This window comes from Nestor notabilis, unplaced genomic scaffold (assembly GCF_000696875.1).
Source record: "Nestor notabilis isolate BGI_N333 unplaced genomic scaffold, ASM69687v1 scaffold29483, whole genome shotgun sequence".
NCBI classification, from domain to species: domain Eukaryota; kingdom Metazoa; phylum Chordata; class Aves; order Psittaciformes; family Psittacidae; genus Nestor; species Nestor notabilis.
The window spans coordinates 4,003-23,202 of NW_009922867.1; the positions used below are offsets into that span (position 1 = coordinate 4,003).

General features: G+C 36.7%; 1 protein-coding gene across 1 annotated transcript; it reads right to left on the minus strand.

Annotated features, from left to right (window-relative positions):
• Positions 1–641: 641 nt before the first annotated feature.
• On the minus strand, positions 642–18,210 carry CPSF6 (cleavage and polyadenylation specific factor 6, 68kDa). The gene is made up of 10 exons (XM_010011852.1): positions 18,169–18,210; positions 17,903–18,112; positions 15,915–16,018; positions 15,047–15,192; positions 14,116–14,289; positions 12,554–13,058; positions 10,115–10,230; positions 9,637–9,790; positions 8,472–8,666; positions 642–1,058 (listed from the first exon to the last, which is right to left on the minus strand). Exons 1-9 carry the CDS (start codon positions 18,208–18,210, stop codon positions 8,477–8,479), a joined length of 1,641 nt encoding a protein of 546 aa, XP_010010154.1. The 3' UTR covers positions 642–1,058; positions 8,472–8,476.
• Between the last annotated feature and the right edge of the window lie 990 nt (positions 18,211–19,200).

The window sequence follows — 19,200 nt, forward strand, 5'->3', positions numbered from 1 at the left end:
GAAAATACCAAACCCATAAAGTCTGAAAAATGGAAACATCTTGTTTCTTCTGGCACATTTCTAATATACAACTATGTACACACTGCTACAGCCTTGGGGGTGGAGAGGGAACACACACAAGCACTATTACTATAAAACTGTAAACAACTGCAGGGTTTGGTTTTGGTTTTTAAACCTAACCTTTCCACCCCTTATTATGGACAGTTTAAGTTCACAGGAACAGTTTAAGTTTGTATTCACTGTAGTGTCAATCAGGATCAAGGCTGTACGGCAGAAAAATCACAGACCTGGGACCACCTCTCCTCAAAACAACAGGTCACAAAGAGCTGCAGTTTTTACAGTTTTATACGTCAATTAGCAAATTCACAAGCCAGCTAGGTAAACACTGCTAGAAAGCAAAAATAGCTTTAAAGGTTTTATGTTACCACCTATTTTCATATCAAAACTGAATGTGTGAGAGCAACATTAGTATGTTTAACTCACTGAATGCAAGATTAGGTGGAGGCATATGCAAGAACTATTGCAATGTTTTTAAAAACAGCATCAATGTTTTCATTGTAACATTATCTTTAAATATTGCTGAACACAAGACTTTCCCTGAGGTGTAAACATCAAATAACTTGAACAGCTTTACACATCAGCCCCATTAAACAGTTTATTACAACACTACATCTACTGTAATCAGTGGTGCTGTGTACAGACATTATCATATGAACAGTTTAACATGAACAAACTACTATAAAAACAAGCATTTACTTGACTTTTTCCAATTGCTTGCACATTATAATTGCCAAATGTATATAACCAGTAATAAAGTTGCAAAAGCTATAAGGTTTAAATCACACAGGTTTCCCTCAAATAAAACAGTTAAGCAACATAAAAAAAGTAAAAGAGCTACTGGTTACCATGTATGCAGATTTGCTTTATTCAGATCTATTCCTGTTCATTTTATCCATGAATCCTTACAGGCTCAGTTCAATCACATGAAGCAAACTGCTGGACAAGCATCTTTCCTTGAAGAATGTATCTTGTCTTGCACGCTGTTCCTCTTCCTTCAGCTGTAATGTGTCAAAATTTGTGATGTAGATTTTGCTAGTCCTCATAATACACAGAAAATTGTTGGCTTATCTATACATACACAAGTCGTGCATCTACTTCACCAGAATGTAAACTAACACAAAATACCCAGAAGCAGTAGCTACTTGTTTGTGCACGAAACTGTTTTCTAATACAATAGTTAAAAAGAAAATTAATATTGTTTTACAAAGTTGAAAGAGATAAATTTCACAGCTGAAGTATCAAATGATAAAGGAAGAAATAGCTACTGTTCCTGTGACTGATGGAAACATTTATATAGAACATTTCCTAAAGTATGCATTCTGCGAGAGTAAACGAACAAGCACATAAGATAGTTTTGCCACAACTAGAGCTTTACATTTTTACCTGCCCACTTACAGAAGTTTTAAGCTGGTTTGACATTTAAGTAATGCAAGTGGTTGTATAATGAAGTGGATGGCTCACATCTCAGTAACATTTAAAAGTGCACAGATGCTGATACCAGTACTTGAAAATGTTCAGACTAGTGGCAAGCAGGATGGGCTTCACATCTAAAAATACACGCTTGCAGTTTAATCACAAGAACCCACTTTTCAAATAATACATTATAGACTTGCAGAGGTTTCTTCACTTACTTGCCCTATGGAAAACTCCAAACCCTACTTTCTAATCTCATCTATTTTGGCAAATTAAGGAACCACACCGTTCAGAGTTAATAACTGTAAGAGTTCACAAGATACTTGGGATGGTATAATTCCATACACTGGATTTCAGTTGAATTCCATTACAAAACAATTACCTATCTTCATTTCATTAATAATTCACAATCTCAACATTCAGTAATTTCAAAATAATTTATATCAAATTGTTCAAAAAACCAACACATTGAGAACCAGAACATTTAGAGGAGCAATTTCATGAACGTGCACCAGTACACAGCTGTCAAATATTCTTCTACTAGTATAATAATTTTAAAGCAGTCAGGAAAACAAAGTACTCAATTTTTGCAAGAAAAATTGACATATTTCTTCTTCCACTCCTCAAAGTAACTGATAATTATAACTTTAAAAAACAGTGTATAACCAGGCAGGCTCTACACGCTGCAAGTATGCACACAACCCAAATCCAAAGCAGTGACTGGAATTTCCTTTTTATTCACAGATTTTGTTCTTGAGTCACGAATGTATCAACCCAGTAACTACTTTTAGGGAAGATCCTTCCCCCAGAGACCAAATTTCCATAGGTGTTAAGCACTTTTAAAATTAATTAGTAGCAAAGTGACAAAGCACTGCCTCCACAAGATGTGTTCAGAGTTGCAAGCTAAGTTAGCACAAACAGACGTGAGAATCTGGTTTTTTTAGTGGAGAAAGTAAGTATATGACAGCTGTGAGACTGTGTATCAGAATTTGCTGCTCTCATCATACAATTCCTGTGGCAAGAATTATGGATCTTTATCACTTCTATGGCAACAGTTAGCAGATCCAAAGCACCATATATATGATTTATAATGCTAGCATAAGAAAGATTCAGTTCCTGGGAAGAATTTGCTAGATTTGCAAGGGTAATTATGGAACTACAGGAACTTTAAAGAATGAGTCATAAAATGGATTTAGGACTAATACTTTTCATTATAGGGCTCCTAAAATGGTCAGCACCACACTGAACCTTCATTTAAACAACATGACCAACTAAAATCCAAGGTGGTGTACATTTTGGTTCCAAGTATTCTGCCACTATATCTTGGCAAAACTGGAAACACCTTTGTGGTTCCAAAAGGAAGAAATAAATCTGTATGGATTATACCTTCATGCTCAACCCTTTTCAGTATTCTACAAGCAAGTAGAATATTGAAGTAAGAAACAACTTTAAAAAGAAAAGTTAAATCTCTAGTCAGTACTTCTTGGCAATGCTGTTTTCCATCTGCCTCAGGCTCATGTAAGCTATCAGACCCAAGCATGAGTTAGGTTTGTACAATTTAACACCATACAGCAATCAGTTTCTCATCATTTCTACTAATAAAGCCCAAATTTCAGACGTATCTGTTATTTTCTGGTTTAAAAGTTGAGAGTTTATGCCAGAACATTTCACAAATGAAAACCCCAAACTTAAGTGATCAAACATTTTTGTATTTACGCAAGATGAAACTTAAGCAATTCCCCCCCCTAGCCAAGACAGACTCTTACAACAAAATCCAATAGACTTCTTATATACGTGAAGCATCTTGCAGTAGCAACTATTTTTTTTCCCTTTAATCCCAATCATCCAAATAAGCATATAAAAGCTTTAAACAGCTTTCAGAGGTGTAAAAATATACAGTATTTAAAAGCTGTATGTGCATACACCCATCGAGTTTTGTTAGTGAAATTTCTGGTATTTTCAGAGATTGAATTTCAATCTCCCAACATATTCACGTTTCAGTAAAAGGCATCATACACATTTGTCACTATCCTAACAGGTCCTAAGAATTACTTCATGTAATTTTCCTTTATTTTATTTTATTCTATACACAAAGAAAAACACACAAAGCAAAAATCCCACAGGAAGTAGTATCAACTTGAAAGCCAAAATTTGTTTTAGCTTAACCTACATTCCAGAACATCACAAACCTCCAAATACTGTGATGCTTTAGCTATAATACAGTGAGAAAGAAGGAATTTCAAGTTTGACTCTGTATTTGTCTTTCTGCATGTAAGCCGAGATACAGATGTGATTCTGTTCACCATACATGTACAAACTATTTTGCCACCACTAGCACCTTGTTCCATTAGTTGTATATTTTTTCTCCCCTATTATTAGTGTACTTACCTGGGATCTTTGTTCAATCTTAGTGTTTAAGATCAACACCAGAACAACTTCCTGATTTTATAAATAATTTACATGAGAAGAAAAAGAATGCTCCCAAGCTAATTTCATTCATAGTATGTCTTTCTCCTACTATCCCAACCCATCTATTCGGCAAAAATAATTGATGAAGAAAGGTATGCTCAGAAAACTCAATCTTTAGTTTACAAATTAAAGAGATGTGAATTATTAGCAATATCTTTCACATTAATATATGAGGAAGACACAAAAAGGTAGTTCAGGCTGCCACAGGAAAACATAAAAATGAAGATATATCTCATGTATCCTTTTTTTTTGGATAAAACCAAATCTTAGTTCTCAAACCACAATGAGCAAAAGTTAAAAAATGAATTTTTTCCTTCTTTGGAGAACTCTGCATCAAACTAACATTTTCACTTGCAAACAACTTCCATTTCAAATGCTACGAAGACTTAAAGTTTCTTGGGGAACTTTCACAAAGCTCAGATTTGTCAAAGCTACTGGTTTCACAAACCAAAGCAAAGCACAGGATGTGGGGAACACAAAAGTATCTATGTGTATCTAAAGACACCGCAGAAGATAACAAAATTACAGCAGCATGTTAATGGAAAAGATTAATAAAAGTTACAGTTGGGCATTTGAAAATAGCATAATATTATCAGTTAGTTTTTCAAATCATCTCACCCTGAAGAAAATGAGAGAAGTCGCTGAAACTTAAGCAGCAAACTATGTTTCTGTAAAGAACGAGGGTAGTCTTAAAATAGTTTTTAAGTGGCACATAACACAGTGGCCCTGCTTGCCCCATTCACTCCATAGTTAACTTCAGATACTGAATCAGCTGCACAAAGAATGCTTTCCCTGAGGAATTCTAGATGGAATTAGCATAGTGCCAGCCCCACATACGCGCTTCCTCAAAAATACGCATTTTAAAAAAGAGACGAGGAAAATAACATTTGTAATAGGCTAATACTAAGAAAATCTGAAATAATCCTAGACAGGTACATATACCCAGGTCTTGAACAATGCTACCACACGATTCACTGGAAACTCTGTTATTAAGGAGAAGCTTATTATTAAACTAACTTAGAAAAATAGGCCTTTTCCTGTTAATTTACAAGGTTTCTTAAAAAGGCTAACTTCATACTTGATGTTTAAGTGGTTGTTAACACACTGTTAGAGAAGAGTTGCTACTTACACAAGCAAAAACATGAGTATTACTTAAGCTATCAGTACCATTTCAACTCCTACTGACAACAAAAAGGATTCCAACCACGTTACTTCTAAGACCACTCCAAAGCTTAAACTATTTCAGAGAGACCTGAGAGCAGTTTTTGAAGAAGCATGAGCCTCAGTCTTCAAATCATTTTGCTTACAGTGGTTTGAGAACAGAAAAATCAGAGGAAAACCATGAAATATGGAGTACACAGTCTACATACATATCAACTGTTACAATGTTGTGGTTTTGTCTTTGCAATTCAGTCTAAATCCAGTTTAAATAGGAAATAATCAACCCAATAACAAAAACATAAAATGAAGAATTTAACATTCAGCAGTTATAGAAATTCAGACAGATTAAGATTGGGACAAAGCATCAGCTAGAAATACATCGTTGCATTTCAGTTAAACTAAAAAACCAAAAAAATAAAATAGTATCTGTCTAAAAAAAGGAGTCAGGACTCATGCTGATGAAGTTACATTACTATTCTGTTTGTACACATTAATTTTGCTGTTAATCTTTCTAAATATCATCCTACCAGGTTCTTAGTATTCTTGAATAATACGGGTTAGACATTTGAGTTACATCCAGTTCTCTTTTATACCTACAGGCTTTCTACAAGCAAAGGCAAGATGTTTCAAGGAAACATGCAGTATACAGTAATTCTGTAGAATGGATTATCAATGTACATGAAGCCTTACTCAAGTGAAGGCACAAAAATCTTGCAAGAATATGATTTTAAATCATGAAGTGTACAAACAGAAGTGTAAATACCTGCTATGGTACATCTAAACTTTTTAGTTTTAATAGAGTTTATTATTATAAACACATTTAGTACGTTATTCCAATTTAACCCATCTCTATAAATGTAATACAGTACAAACTGAATTTCACTGTATACAAAAATGTTCACAATGGACCTTTAAAATCCTTCTAAACTTTAAAAAATGCCAGTACAGTATCACAGTTACGACTACAGGTACACAGTAAGGAATATAGGTGCCATTCATAGGGGGCAGGCACAGAGGCAACTTCATGTTATCTGGCAAAACACAGTAATATGGGGAGTAGCTCTTTTCAGCACTGCTGATATTTATTAAATGATTGAGACTGTTAAATCCAATTATGAATATTAATCAATGTAAAGAACAAAACAAAAAAATGTATGGCAACATACATCTTAGTGAAAATGAAACGTACAAACCAGGAGATAACTGTATTTCTTTGGGGTATATGTGTATAAATATATAAACCCAAAAACTACAATAAAGCCCTTCTTCATTAAGACAGCACAAACCAAAATATTTACAACTTAACTTCAAAAAAATACCAAATGCTTTCATTTATGTGCAGAATACTAAATTTGCCCTTTAAATCAACTTCCTAGGACCTATTTTCTTCTTCGCACAAGGGACTCTTACCTACGCAACCCCTCTGAAAGAAAAAAAGAAGTCCCAGCCACACAACGAAGTCGAAGGATATTGTATATACAAGTCCCACCTAAACTGAGACTGAAGCCACAGTCTCATTTTAAAATTGTGCTTTGGAAATCATAAAATGCAACCTAATGCTATTTGATATGTTTTCTTGGGGTGACAGGGTAGGGAATCTGTACTCGGCACAGAAACGCCACATCTACATGCACAACACTAAACATACAAAAGTGAAAGCTAGTGAAAACAGTCTGGAAATACATCCATCACCCAGCTCGATGGTTACTTCCTGTTAACAACAACTATTTGCAAATATCACAAATACTTGTTTATCGTAAAAGGTATCATAAAAATCCAGTTCAACAAAAGAAACTATAATTATTTTTGTTAAATCTCTATTTTTATGTTCTGATATTTTACAATTAAGAACCACAGTTTCTATTTTATGCAGTTCTAGAAATATTTCTACCAATCCATTTCACATTTTACCTTCCTGTTTAAGCCTTTGACTGCCCTCCTCTAGGTTGGTTACCATTTCACATATCTCCTATTTGTATATAAACCCAAGACAACACCCACTTAACAGAGTGGAGCATTTAGTATCAGAATTTGTTCCTTCCCAGAGGAGTCAGTGACACAAAAGCCTAACTAAAAACCTAACATTTAAATAATACAAAATTATATTTTCACTTGGGAGTATACTACATTTTATGTAATTTCTGGAAAATTTTCCTCTAACTTCTGTAAATGAGCTTCCCTGAATAAATAGCCATATGTGAATCTGAGAACTAAATCAGAGGGTAAATGTAAGAAATGGAAGTTGGGCAGACAGGCAAGTCTGCAAGCTTCAATTTTAGTGTAGATGTAGTGTGAAGTTTTAAAAAGGGAAAAGACCACTGCAGATAAACTAATAGGTAGTTAATAATAATTAACTAATAGCTTTTTCCAATTGTCAAATATAAGGGATCATGGGTAGCTTGAACTCCTGATCTCCAAAATGGTACAATATATGTGATAGGCATTTCTATGTATTTTAAAGCTCTCAGCAGAAATAGGCCCACAACTTTGCAGCTATCTAGAGGTTTGATGCATGCAAGACTGCAGATATGTGAAATAAAAGAACACATTAGTTCATGAACAACGAGAAAAGAAGCAATCCTTGTATCATACATCTGTTTACTAGCGTTCAGAAAATTACTATCAGAGGGGGGAGACAATGAAAAATCAGGGTGATGGGGAACAACTGAGTGTAAATCTTATTAAAGATAACACCTGAATTTAGCTTGAAGATAGAAGATATTGGCAGGTCACACTGCATAGAATAAAGAGCAAAGTCTGGCTGTATTTCCTGAATTTGGGAAAACAACTCACTGGGAAAGAAAAAACCACAACCCAAAACAGAACAAAGCCCAACAAACAAAACCCCCAAGAGCCCACTGCCATACTTGTGCAAGGACAGCAACTGTATGTACACATGTTCCCTAAACTGAAATAACACATGACATACGAAGGGCTAAATGCTGCAGTCCTTACACAAGGAGATTTTAAAATACAAATTTAGTATTTAAAAATACGAATAAGAAATAGAACCATAAATTTCATATAACCTTCTAAGATTACAAAGAGAGCAGACTTACCAGTCTGGCTTACTGCTTTTTTAAGAATTGGTTTAATCACATTTCATAAATACTGCAAACACTAATACAACCTAAAATTCAAAAGGCAGCATGCAAACTGCAGAAAAGCACACAAATACTCCCTCCCTCCCAAGACCAGTTACCTGTTGTTACTTACCTACATTCATGTCAGAGGCTGCAAGAAGAAAGTGATTCAGTACATACTGTGGGACCATTTAAATGTAGACATTAATGGTGTAAACAATCCCAAACCCAGAGTAGTTACTTCTACTAAGTCAGAAAGTTGAAGAACATGAAACAAATGCTCACCTTCTTTAACGATGACGATATTCTCTCTCTCTGTCTCGTTCTCTGTCACGATCTCTGTCACGATCACGATGCCTCTCTCTCTCACGGCTTCTTTCCCGGTAATAGTCATCATGACGATCTCTACTACGTGATTTGTGGCGCCTACTTTTTTCTCGTGACCTACTGTGGTCCCTCTCTCTGGATCGCTCACGTCTTCTAAAAGAAATTACTTCATTAAATTTTTCTTCATAACACAAGCCACCTGCATCCAATTTCGTATTATGAATATAGATTTGATCAAAAAAGGATACAAGAGAAGCATCTGTTCACTGTGATGCAGATATGTTTCTGTATATAACATGAAAGACAGCTGATATAAAAGGAGGTGACTAAGAACTCAGAGACAGCAAAATGCAGCCACTAAAAATGTACATCATCAGAACGGAGGATGAGATGGCTGAAATCAGCTGGGGGAATGCACCATACCTCAAATGATCACTACAACATGGCTGCTAACCTGTGTACTGAAAGTATGTGCCAAAACCAGCTGTCTTGGCATCTTTAATATTCAAGGCCAACTACATTACTGCTACACTATCCTAATGAAACAGAACCTCAGTGTTTGTCCTAATACTGAAAGGGGCATTATTTATGTTTTGAAAGAAATACCTATTTCTTATTTATACTAGATAGAAGACTCCATGAATTTGAAATCCACCTACTCTCAATTCTTAGACTGACAAAGGACCACAGGCAAAAAAAACATTCTGCTCAGCTTTTTTTCCCCAACTCAAGCGTATTCCTACTGTGACAAGTATGGAGAAAATTACTTTTAGGCAAAATGAAAACTGGAATCAAATATCCTTAGTCTCAATTTTCAATAGCAAAATATAATAGAAATTACGCACTGGACATCCTAACTGATAAAGGACAATTCAATTTTGAAGTTTACAAATTGCAGGAGTACCATGTAGGAAAGGATACCGAATAAAATTAAGAGTCAAATTTAAGCTAAATGAAAAGGCAGCTAAATTCAGGAAACCTCTATTTGATTCTTGCACACACTTCTTGTACAACTCAGCAAACCACTAAGCTTCTCACATGACTTAATTTCTTCTCTGTGAACTAGTCCTGCACTACACCTTCCCTTTTGTAAGTTAGGGCAGATGGAAGAGGAAAGTTTTACCTGGATCCAGAACCATAAGACTTGGACTCAATTCCATGAAGGCAGTCCTGAAGAGAGCTGATAAGTACTTTACAGCGATCATCCGCAGATACTTTGGACTGTTTAATTAGGGAAATTGCAGTTACCAAGGTCTCTATAGCACTTCCATAGTCCCCTGAAAATGATAGACGATCACGATCAGAAGATGATGCAAATTAAGCCAAAGAATTTTAACTGTAATAGTGTTACCATTTTGAGTCTCTTCAACAGCCATCCAGATAATTTACTGTAGAACCAAATATCAGAATACTGTCCAGATCAGTACTCAAGAAGGCATTCTCAGAAACTAATTGGATTGTGGTACAATATCAGCTATAGCTTATACCTAGATCCAGCTTCCTATTAGGAAAGTGTGGCTTCAGGGCTGCCAGTTTCCTAATACAGAAACCACAAACTCTTTCCAGTTGGGTACCAAACACATTAATCAAGTTTTACTAACCAGCACTGGCATCTGATACAGCTCTTGAAATGGCACTGCTTGAGATTGCCCTATTTCTATTCATGATTTCTTCAAATTCTGCTTCACTTAGAGGTGTCCTTGCAGCGTCCATTTCTCTGCAAGCAATAAAATTAGTATTTTAATGGTTAAAAAAAAAAAACTTGACAAGGTATCATTGCAGCTTTAACAATCCAAGTTTGCAACTTCAAGCAAAGTGACATACAGAAAAGAAAGCAGGATCTGGGTTTGGTTTTGATTTTTGTTTTTGTTAAGGACCATGTTACAGTATAACATCCTGAAAGCTAAAATTAAAATAAAATAAAATAAAAAAAAAATTAAAAAAAAAAAGGTAAACAATTAAGACATTGCTGTATGAACAGACTTATTCTTGTTCATCCCATCTATTGTGAAGATTCAGCAGCACTTAATATTGTGCTTTACAAATATTTATAATTTTCATAAAATCCTTGAAGGTATGAAAGTAGATATTATCCCAATTGAACAGATGTGGAAATACATGTACATAGGCAATGCGACTTTGAGCAAAATTAGAGATCATTTTTATAACAATACTGGAATTAGAACTATATGATCCTGTTTCCCAGATCTTAACTAAGACCAGAATGCTGTAACTTATGAAAAGCAAACAGTCTATCATCTTTAAAACACTCAATTTTCTCAATGATACTTCAACATTTTACAACTTATTTTTGGGGTTTATTTCTGGTCAAGTTCAAGGTGCTCCAATTTGATCTCCAAACCAGTCACAGTAAGGAGGAAGCAATAAAGCAGAATCCTTGCACTCATTACACTTTTTTACTTTAATCATTAGCTACCTGTATAGGGTTTCCAAAGTAACAGAAGTTAACATATACAAAAGTTTTCCCAAAAGTTTTGCAGTGTCCTATTAGCCAGTCTGGGTATCGCATAGAAAATTTGGAGACATGTGTTAGAAACAAATGTTGAGACTGGTAAACTGGCCCACTGCTTGGTATTTCTAGAACAGTGTTAGTCCTTCTGGTAGAGAGAAAATGCAGAATAATAAGCAATGCTATCCTCTTAATTGCAAGAAGTGGAACAAGATCCTATAGCCAGTTTAGCATAAGAGGAAATGTCTAAAAATTCATACCTCCCTGAGTTTTGAGTATTATTTTTCGTGTGCCTCCCATAGAATGGAATATGTAATTTTTCTCTTATGGACATGTTATTTCCAGTGAAACGCCTATGATATATAATTAATGACAATTTAAATAGTTATGGATTATAGTTTTAACATTATTAATGAAAAATACTGGACAGCAAGTTATACTGTCCTATTCCCACTCCTTCCCTCCCCAGACATTCTACAAACTGCAAACAACCTTGATTTCTGTCCATCAAAAAACAGTCAACACCATATATTTCTTTTTTTAATCAGGCAATTAAGCCAAATGCTTGATTTTCTATAGTTTGTTTGAACATAGTATGTACAGATGCACGGGGAGTTTAAAACTTTGTGATAAAAGAAGAAACAAAACAAAGTGTCTTTGCAGAAAACATTTTAAGCAAGAGAAGCCTCTCATGCTAGCAGTAAAATCACACCTCAAAAACCCAAATGTAACTTTGCAAAAAGTGTCTCTTACAACTTATCCCAAAATTTTCCGTGACAAATACAAATATGGCGAAAATCAAGAAACAGCAGCAAGACAGAGATGCTTAAAAGCACAGATGAAAAAAGATGTTTCAAACAAGATGTGAAAAATTTGACAAGTCAAGTCAAGACACAATCAAGAACTCCATCCCAGACAGGATTAACCATAGGAAAAGCCACTGTTACAAACACAGCAGGATTGCACCAAATGAGCAGAAGCGTCTTGACAGGAAAGGAAGATAAAAGCCTTGCCGTAAATTCACACCCGGATTTTGAGATAAAGACTAACTTTTAATTGAACCCCGAAGAAAAAAAAAGGGGCAAGCAGAGCTGCTGAAAGATGAAAATGGTATGAGCTTGGTATGGCACTGCACTCAACATATGCACATAATCAAAAAGGAGAACTCCAGGGCATTCAAAAAAGACAGCCTGCAAAGCACTGATGATAAAGGTGCGAGTCAGAAATTTAGGTTAAGACAGAAGCACAGCCAGAAGCTGCTGCATAAGAAGCAATATAAGTTTACATGTAGAACACATTGAATGATGACACTGCCAAATACAACAGTGAAAACAAACAGTTCAGAACTGAAAAGTGAAAGCGATTACTATGTTGCATTTCAAGATTTTCTTACCACTACAAATGTGTTTGAGAGATATTTCAGTGAAAAGGGGCAAATGAGAAGACTGTTTGGATCCTTTCCAGCCCTGTATTTCATTATTTCTAGTATTTGCATTAAAAGGGAAAATCGAGTGCTTCCTACATGAGGAATAAAATCTGCTACCAAGCACATTACACTAAAAGCACTCACCTTCCAGGTGGCCCATAGTCACCTCTGTCATATGGTGGAGGTCGGCCATATGGATCTGTTGGAGGTGGGCCACGGCTGTCTGAAGTAGGTATGCCACTATTGGCAGGTGGGGGGAAGAAAGCTGGATTCACATGTGGTGCAGGTGGTGGAGCACCTGGAGGTGGCCCAGGGAGATGTGGAGGAGGAGCAAGAGTCAGGGGTGGCCCAAGGGGGCCAGGTGGACGAGGGGGAAACGGACCCGGAGGTGGAGGTGGACCCTGCTGAGGTGGTGGCGGACCTGGTGGTGGCCCGTAGCCTGGAACTGGTGGTGGAGGGCCTGGAGGAAGTGGCCCAAGTGGAGGCTGACCAAAAGGCTGTCCTGGAAACAGAACTGGTGGTGGTGGACGGTCACCACGATTAGGAGGTCCAGCTAATGGAGGTGGGAGAACCTGACCAGGAGGTGGAGGGCCTGGTGGGCCTGGTGGGCCAGGAGGACCTAGAGGTGGACGTGGGGGAGTTTGTCCAGCTAAAATAAAACAAATAAATAGAAAAATAAAATAGAGTTAATAAATATAAATAAAGACATAGCGAAATAATTAAAGTTCTGGCCTTTTTTCCTTTCATTCTTAAACAACAAAACACCAGAAACAACCTCACTAATCTGCCCCTGACACACAAAACATGCACAGTCCCACTTCGGGTCCAGTAGCCTAGAAAATTTTTAACAGTTGCTTGACTGTCAATATCTGAAGAGAATAACATTAACTTGAAAACTGACACAATCACATTATCACCTGCTATTGTTAGCAACATCCCCAAAATCTTACAAGAAGGAGAAAACATTGCATCCTACTTATGCCTGCAACTAGTCTTTTATATGGGACACAAGATACAACATACATTAAAAATTTGGGAAAAGGTATATTGTGGAAGGTAAGGTAAATGCAGTATCCAAACCTACTTTCAGGTCCTCATTAGTGGCTTTTCAATTATTAGTAAACAATCTACTACTGAATGACATTTACTAAAAATACTTAAGCTGAAATAAGAACTTCGCTGTAACACAAGCCTGACTGTTCTGCCATATCAGGTACCTGACTAAACATGAACACCTCCTCTCCAAATTTATTGTATTCATAGGGCCAACTAACCTGTCACTGGGCATGAATCAAAGCTGAATTTCCGATGGTGTGCAAACTTGTAATGCAGTAAGGAAGGGTTACTTGACACTCTGAAACACGGGCATTCTCACCCCATATAACAAATCTGAACTACACTGCACTAAAGGCAAATCTACCTGCCAACAGGATTGATCTGTCTTTTCTCATACTTTAAAAGTACATACACTGACAGATTATAAAGACTGTTTCCAGAAAATGTTATTATACTGCTATCAAATTTTGGAAATACAGTTCTTGTTTGAATATCAACAAAGAAATACTGTCAAATCCTACAGTCCAGCTGTGATCACTGATTACAGCACACTACTGAATCATCTTGATCTTTATAATCTCCCAAGTGAGTATGTTGCACTAATACAAGAAAACACAAATGAAACAAACTCTACATGTGAATTATTTTACCTGGGAAAGGTGGTGGGGGCCCTCCTGGCCCTGCTGGTCCAGGGAATCTGTCTCCACCTGGAATGGCACCTGGAAAACGGCCTCGGCCTCTGTTACTAGGTGGAAATGCTGCACGTGAGCTTCCTCCTGGGGGACCAGCTTTACCTTCTCCAGACATCTGGCCAGACTGTGTGGCTGCAGTGGAAAAGCAAAAGTGTAATTACATATATCAAAATAGGTGAAAGCTTTTCAACACTTGACCTAAATAAAGCATGACCTTAGGAGCACTGACTTCTTCCTTGGTACCCAAACCCAAAGCATCTGGGGAGGAATAAGTGGTTTGCTAGAATATGGCAGTGATCCACTATGCCCCATACTAACAGAATGGCATCTGAGGAGACGGTCAGTACTTCCTCTAACATAGCCCAAGGCCACAATTAGGCCTGGGAACCACAAGACAAGCTGCTGGAGGAAAGCACAATGCAGAATCCCTTTTCTCCATTCTGTTGTAAGAACAGCTTGTCCAGACAGCAGAATTCAGTCCAGTTTGTCTACACATGTTAAATTTCTAAATGCTTTTGTGCCTTTTTTTTTTTTTTTAATTACATCCACAAGAAAATGAAGAAGCTTCTCCAACTATAAGAGCTTCACAAAGCTGCAACCTTCTGTCAGGGACTGCTATCTCTTGCCAGATCAGCAGCTCTTCAGTGTATTAAGTGTTTTGGTTTGGGTTTTTGTTTGATTGTGGGGGTTGAGTTGTTTGGGGTTTTTTTAATTCACTTTTATTTAAGAGTATCATCTTTAAGCAAAGATGCAACCTCATTCACCTGGACTGTAAGCACTTTATAGCTATTTCAAACTGTAGAAATTATCATAAGCTGAGAGACGAACTGCCATACTACTACTGGAACAAACAGTTTTTTTTTCAAGACAGCACATAAGAAAGGCTTACTTTTCCTTGACTGCATTTCAAACTGACTCAGAAATTGTTTATTACATGGAGTTACAACAGGATTCTGCCCATGCAATTCTCTTTTAGGCAACAAATCCATCAACTTTTTGGAGGATGCTTCTGATCCCACACCCACAAGGGCAAACCTGAAAGGCAGGAGGAGGGAAAATAAAGTTACACCACAGTTCTTCCCATTTCCTGGATATCCTGACGCCTCATGAAAAAGGTTACAAGCAAGCAAAGGAATACTTGAAAATGAGATAGAGAAACTGTCCCATAGGTCATAGTCCAGTTTTCAGAACAGATAAAAGAACTCATTCTAGGACATAAGAACCATCAAAAGTACAAAATGCATCAAAATACATCACAACAAAGGCAGCTTTTTGGTAGAGTATCACTATATATGAATTCATATGATCAAGTTATTATTAAGCATTTACTGTCTCATTCCTACTAAGGAGAGCTTAGAAAGGCACATTCATGCAAAGACTAGGTTCCTGGTGAAAAATGAGCTTAAATAGTCACTTTCAACAGTTAATGGAAAATAAAGATGTAAAGAAAGACTGAATAATGGCAGTTGGGGGAAGTATCACCCCACCACCGCACTAACTGATATCTAGGAATAGTCTTAATGAAGACAGCCAAAAAGACACAACTCACAAAATAATGAGACACACAATGCCACCATAAAAATTTACGCCTGACATTTAAGTCATTAGTATGAAACAACATATCCATTCATCGCTGCACATCAATTAAAGGTTATCAGTTCACATACTGACAGTTAGGAAAACTGAAAGCTCTTTTGCCCTTTCTACCCTCCCAAACTTCAGGCCATTTGCAGAAAAAACAGACAATGAGTTCTTACCCTTTAGACTGGCCATTAGCACGATTTTCAAAAAATTTTATCTCCAAAATATCATTTACCCCCAGTGAGTGAACTGCTTCAGTCAGGTCTTCATCTGTTGTCCACTGAAAAAGATTTTTAATATTCAGTTATAAAAGCTTATCTAAAACATCAGGAAAAGGGCAGCTAAGTTTTCCATGGATTCTTTTGGGGGTGTGAAGTTGGTCAAGAGGAATACTTTATTCAGGTTGTTGAAATTTTCTGACTTTTGGCAAGCAGTCATTTGTACTTTACAATTCTCAGAAAATTAATCTGAAAGACATACACACTTGCCCATATGCTATATTGCATCATTCCCTCCACATATTATACCAGTTACATTATGCCCCAAAAAACTGGATTTGGATTTGAGTAACTTTTTTGAGAAAATAAGGCTTAAACTGGACCATTCCAATAACTTACTTTTTCTACACCCGATCCATTTTTTCTCTCCAATTCTATTATTTCCACACAAATGTCAGTTTTAAACACCATATTAACCAGGTGCTCTCTATGACAGCTTTGACTAGTGAGAATTTAGTGAACTACATATTATGTGCAGAAAACCAGCAGGATTTACAGACAAAAGAAGAGAAACTAGACAAAAAATATGCTTAAAAACAACTGCTTCCTCTTAACCAAACCTATCTGCTGTAACCTCGTATTAATGACTATGTAACATTCAACAATTTCCCTCATCCAAAGATACACAAAGACACTAACACGATTTTCTTCCTACTTCTGCAACTCCATCACTTCTTTGAATTTCATATGGGAAGTGCAAAATAGGCTCTAAAGATTCTGAACTACTTAGCTGATCTCCCTCAAATCAAGGCTTCCTTTAAAAATTCAACAAATTAACTTTGTTTAGAGCTTAACGCAAAGAAAGCACACAACAGCAACACTAAAGTAGATGAATGCACTTTGTGGCTAACTTCATTTGTGAAGCCAAATAATGAATAATGGCACAAATTACTGAACACTGGCCTACCTTCTTTAGAAATCATGACACTTGACTTCGTGAGTTCAGCTAACTCATGTCCATTTTACAGATTCCATTAATGTAGTTCAGAATGGTACAACTCTTAAGTCAATGGCTCCTTTACTTACCTATTAGTTCCTGAAATTAAGATCCTGCAATAATTAATAAAAAAAACCCTAAACACCTGAACACCCATAAACCATTCTTTTTCAAGTTTAGCACCAGTAAGAAATTAATCAGAAGGGAAAAAACCCTGAATCAGAATTTTGCAAGTGTGGATCTGGAAGAACCAGATATCAACTCCTGTTAATTCAGCTACTGACCAGCTGTTGCACTTTGCTTAACTGCAGCAGAGTTTAAAATACTTTAATGCTAACAAAAGTAAGCATCTTAAGGGCAACTGCTGTTCAGTATGTTATCCCACATCTGCAACTCCTAAGAGAAAAAAGCCTCAAAGCAAATACCTGAAAACAGTTTTGTTGCAAAAGTCACTGCCTGGCAAACAGAAGTGGAAGGTGGGCCTGGAAAAATGTGAAAAGTAATTTCAAGAAAATCCCAGAGAACCTTCCAGCTCCTTTTTAAACAAACAACTGCAGCAAGAGTTTACTGTAATTTGGGTTTGTTCAGTAGCTTTCAAGTATCTGCAGGCATAAGGTATTTCACATTTTAAGCTTGTTCTCCTCTTCCATTCAGTTTTCTGAAAACCTTAAGAAGACAGTAGCACAAATAACCCTTCATAACACTTAAAACATGAGAGGAAACTTTAAAGTTTATATTTACTGAAGGTTTCCTTGATTTTTTGAGACACCAAGACAGCTCCAGTCAGACTCACTGTGTTTTAGGGGGTTTTGTGGTGTTTTTCCATTTACTTACCTGCTTTGCTGTACTCTCAGTATTGCATATAAAACAATTTAAAAAGTATTTACAAAGAATTATGTCAATAATTTAAGAATTCCTGGCTATACCTAAATAGTAATAAGCTACTTACCCAAGTAAGATTTCCAATGTACAAGGCAATTCTCTTTCCAGTATATGTATAGACAACATTCGGTGCAGCTCCTTTACCTACATCATCCCCAACAGATGGTGGGAGAGAATCCATGTAATCACGATCTTCTGGGGCATCTCCATTATTTGCAGATGGAGAAATTACATCATCATATAAATCAATTTGATCATGGCCACCATATTCGGCTTCCTAAAACACAAAAAGACACCTTGATTATATTTAACATTAAACCTCTTAAAACTTACTTGAAACACAATGCTGTGATAACTGCCATGTTCGACAGACATGGTAAGCCTGATCCAACACCTGCGTAACAGCCCTGCTAAAAAGCTAATCCCTGGTTTCATTCACATTAAAGTACATAAAATTCTCATGACTTCTATTATATCCTAAACTGACAGGAGGAAAAAACACAAAACCACTCAAAACCCAAAAAGCACTTCTGGACACTGTTTTGCATTACAGTACTTCAGTCCTTGTGATATAAACAGAAATCCATCATTCTTGGACTAAAACCAAAACACAGCACTGTACCAGCTACTAGGAAGAAAACTAACTCTATCCCAGCCAAAACCAAGACAGTATCCATACCCCTCTCTATATCATTTGTGCCATGCCCAAGCCCCACACTTTCTAATACATCTCAGTTAACCATCACCATTCCTATCTTTCGGCAGGTACACACAAATATCATTCCCCTAGTCAATGGGGCACCCCTATAAGATGTCTGTTGCATTCATTTAGTCTATGACTTTGGGCTCCATCAGAGCAGTCTTTCAGGACATGAAAGATGGTGTGTGGTGGTCTACTGTTGCTTGCTGAAGCCAGTTCTGGTTCTACCACCACTGTGCATATCTAGTATCAACATTCATTCTTTATTAATCTGGGTGATTTTTACTGTAATACCCTCAATATGGCATATAGCCATTAGAGAAATGGTGATATACAGTGCTATTAACATCATCCATACATGATATATAGCAATTAGCATCATGCAACTTAATTCACTGGCTATTCTCACCCAAAATCAAATCTGCTTGAGGCAGACATCAGACTTCCCATCCTCCCACATTACTCATAAAGTGTACCCAGGTCCCTGGGCAAAAGCAATGCCACAGCTGGACTTGCCTTTGCCTAAGTCAGGAACAACCCAGACTGCATTCCCTAGCATATTTTATATATGTGCTACAAAAACTCTATCCCCTTCTACATTACATGAAAGTTTTAAATGGGCCAGACCAGGCCAATTGGCAGATCCCCTCGTGTTGACCAACCAG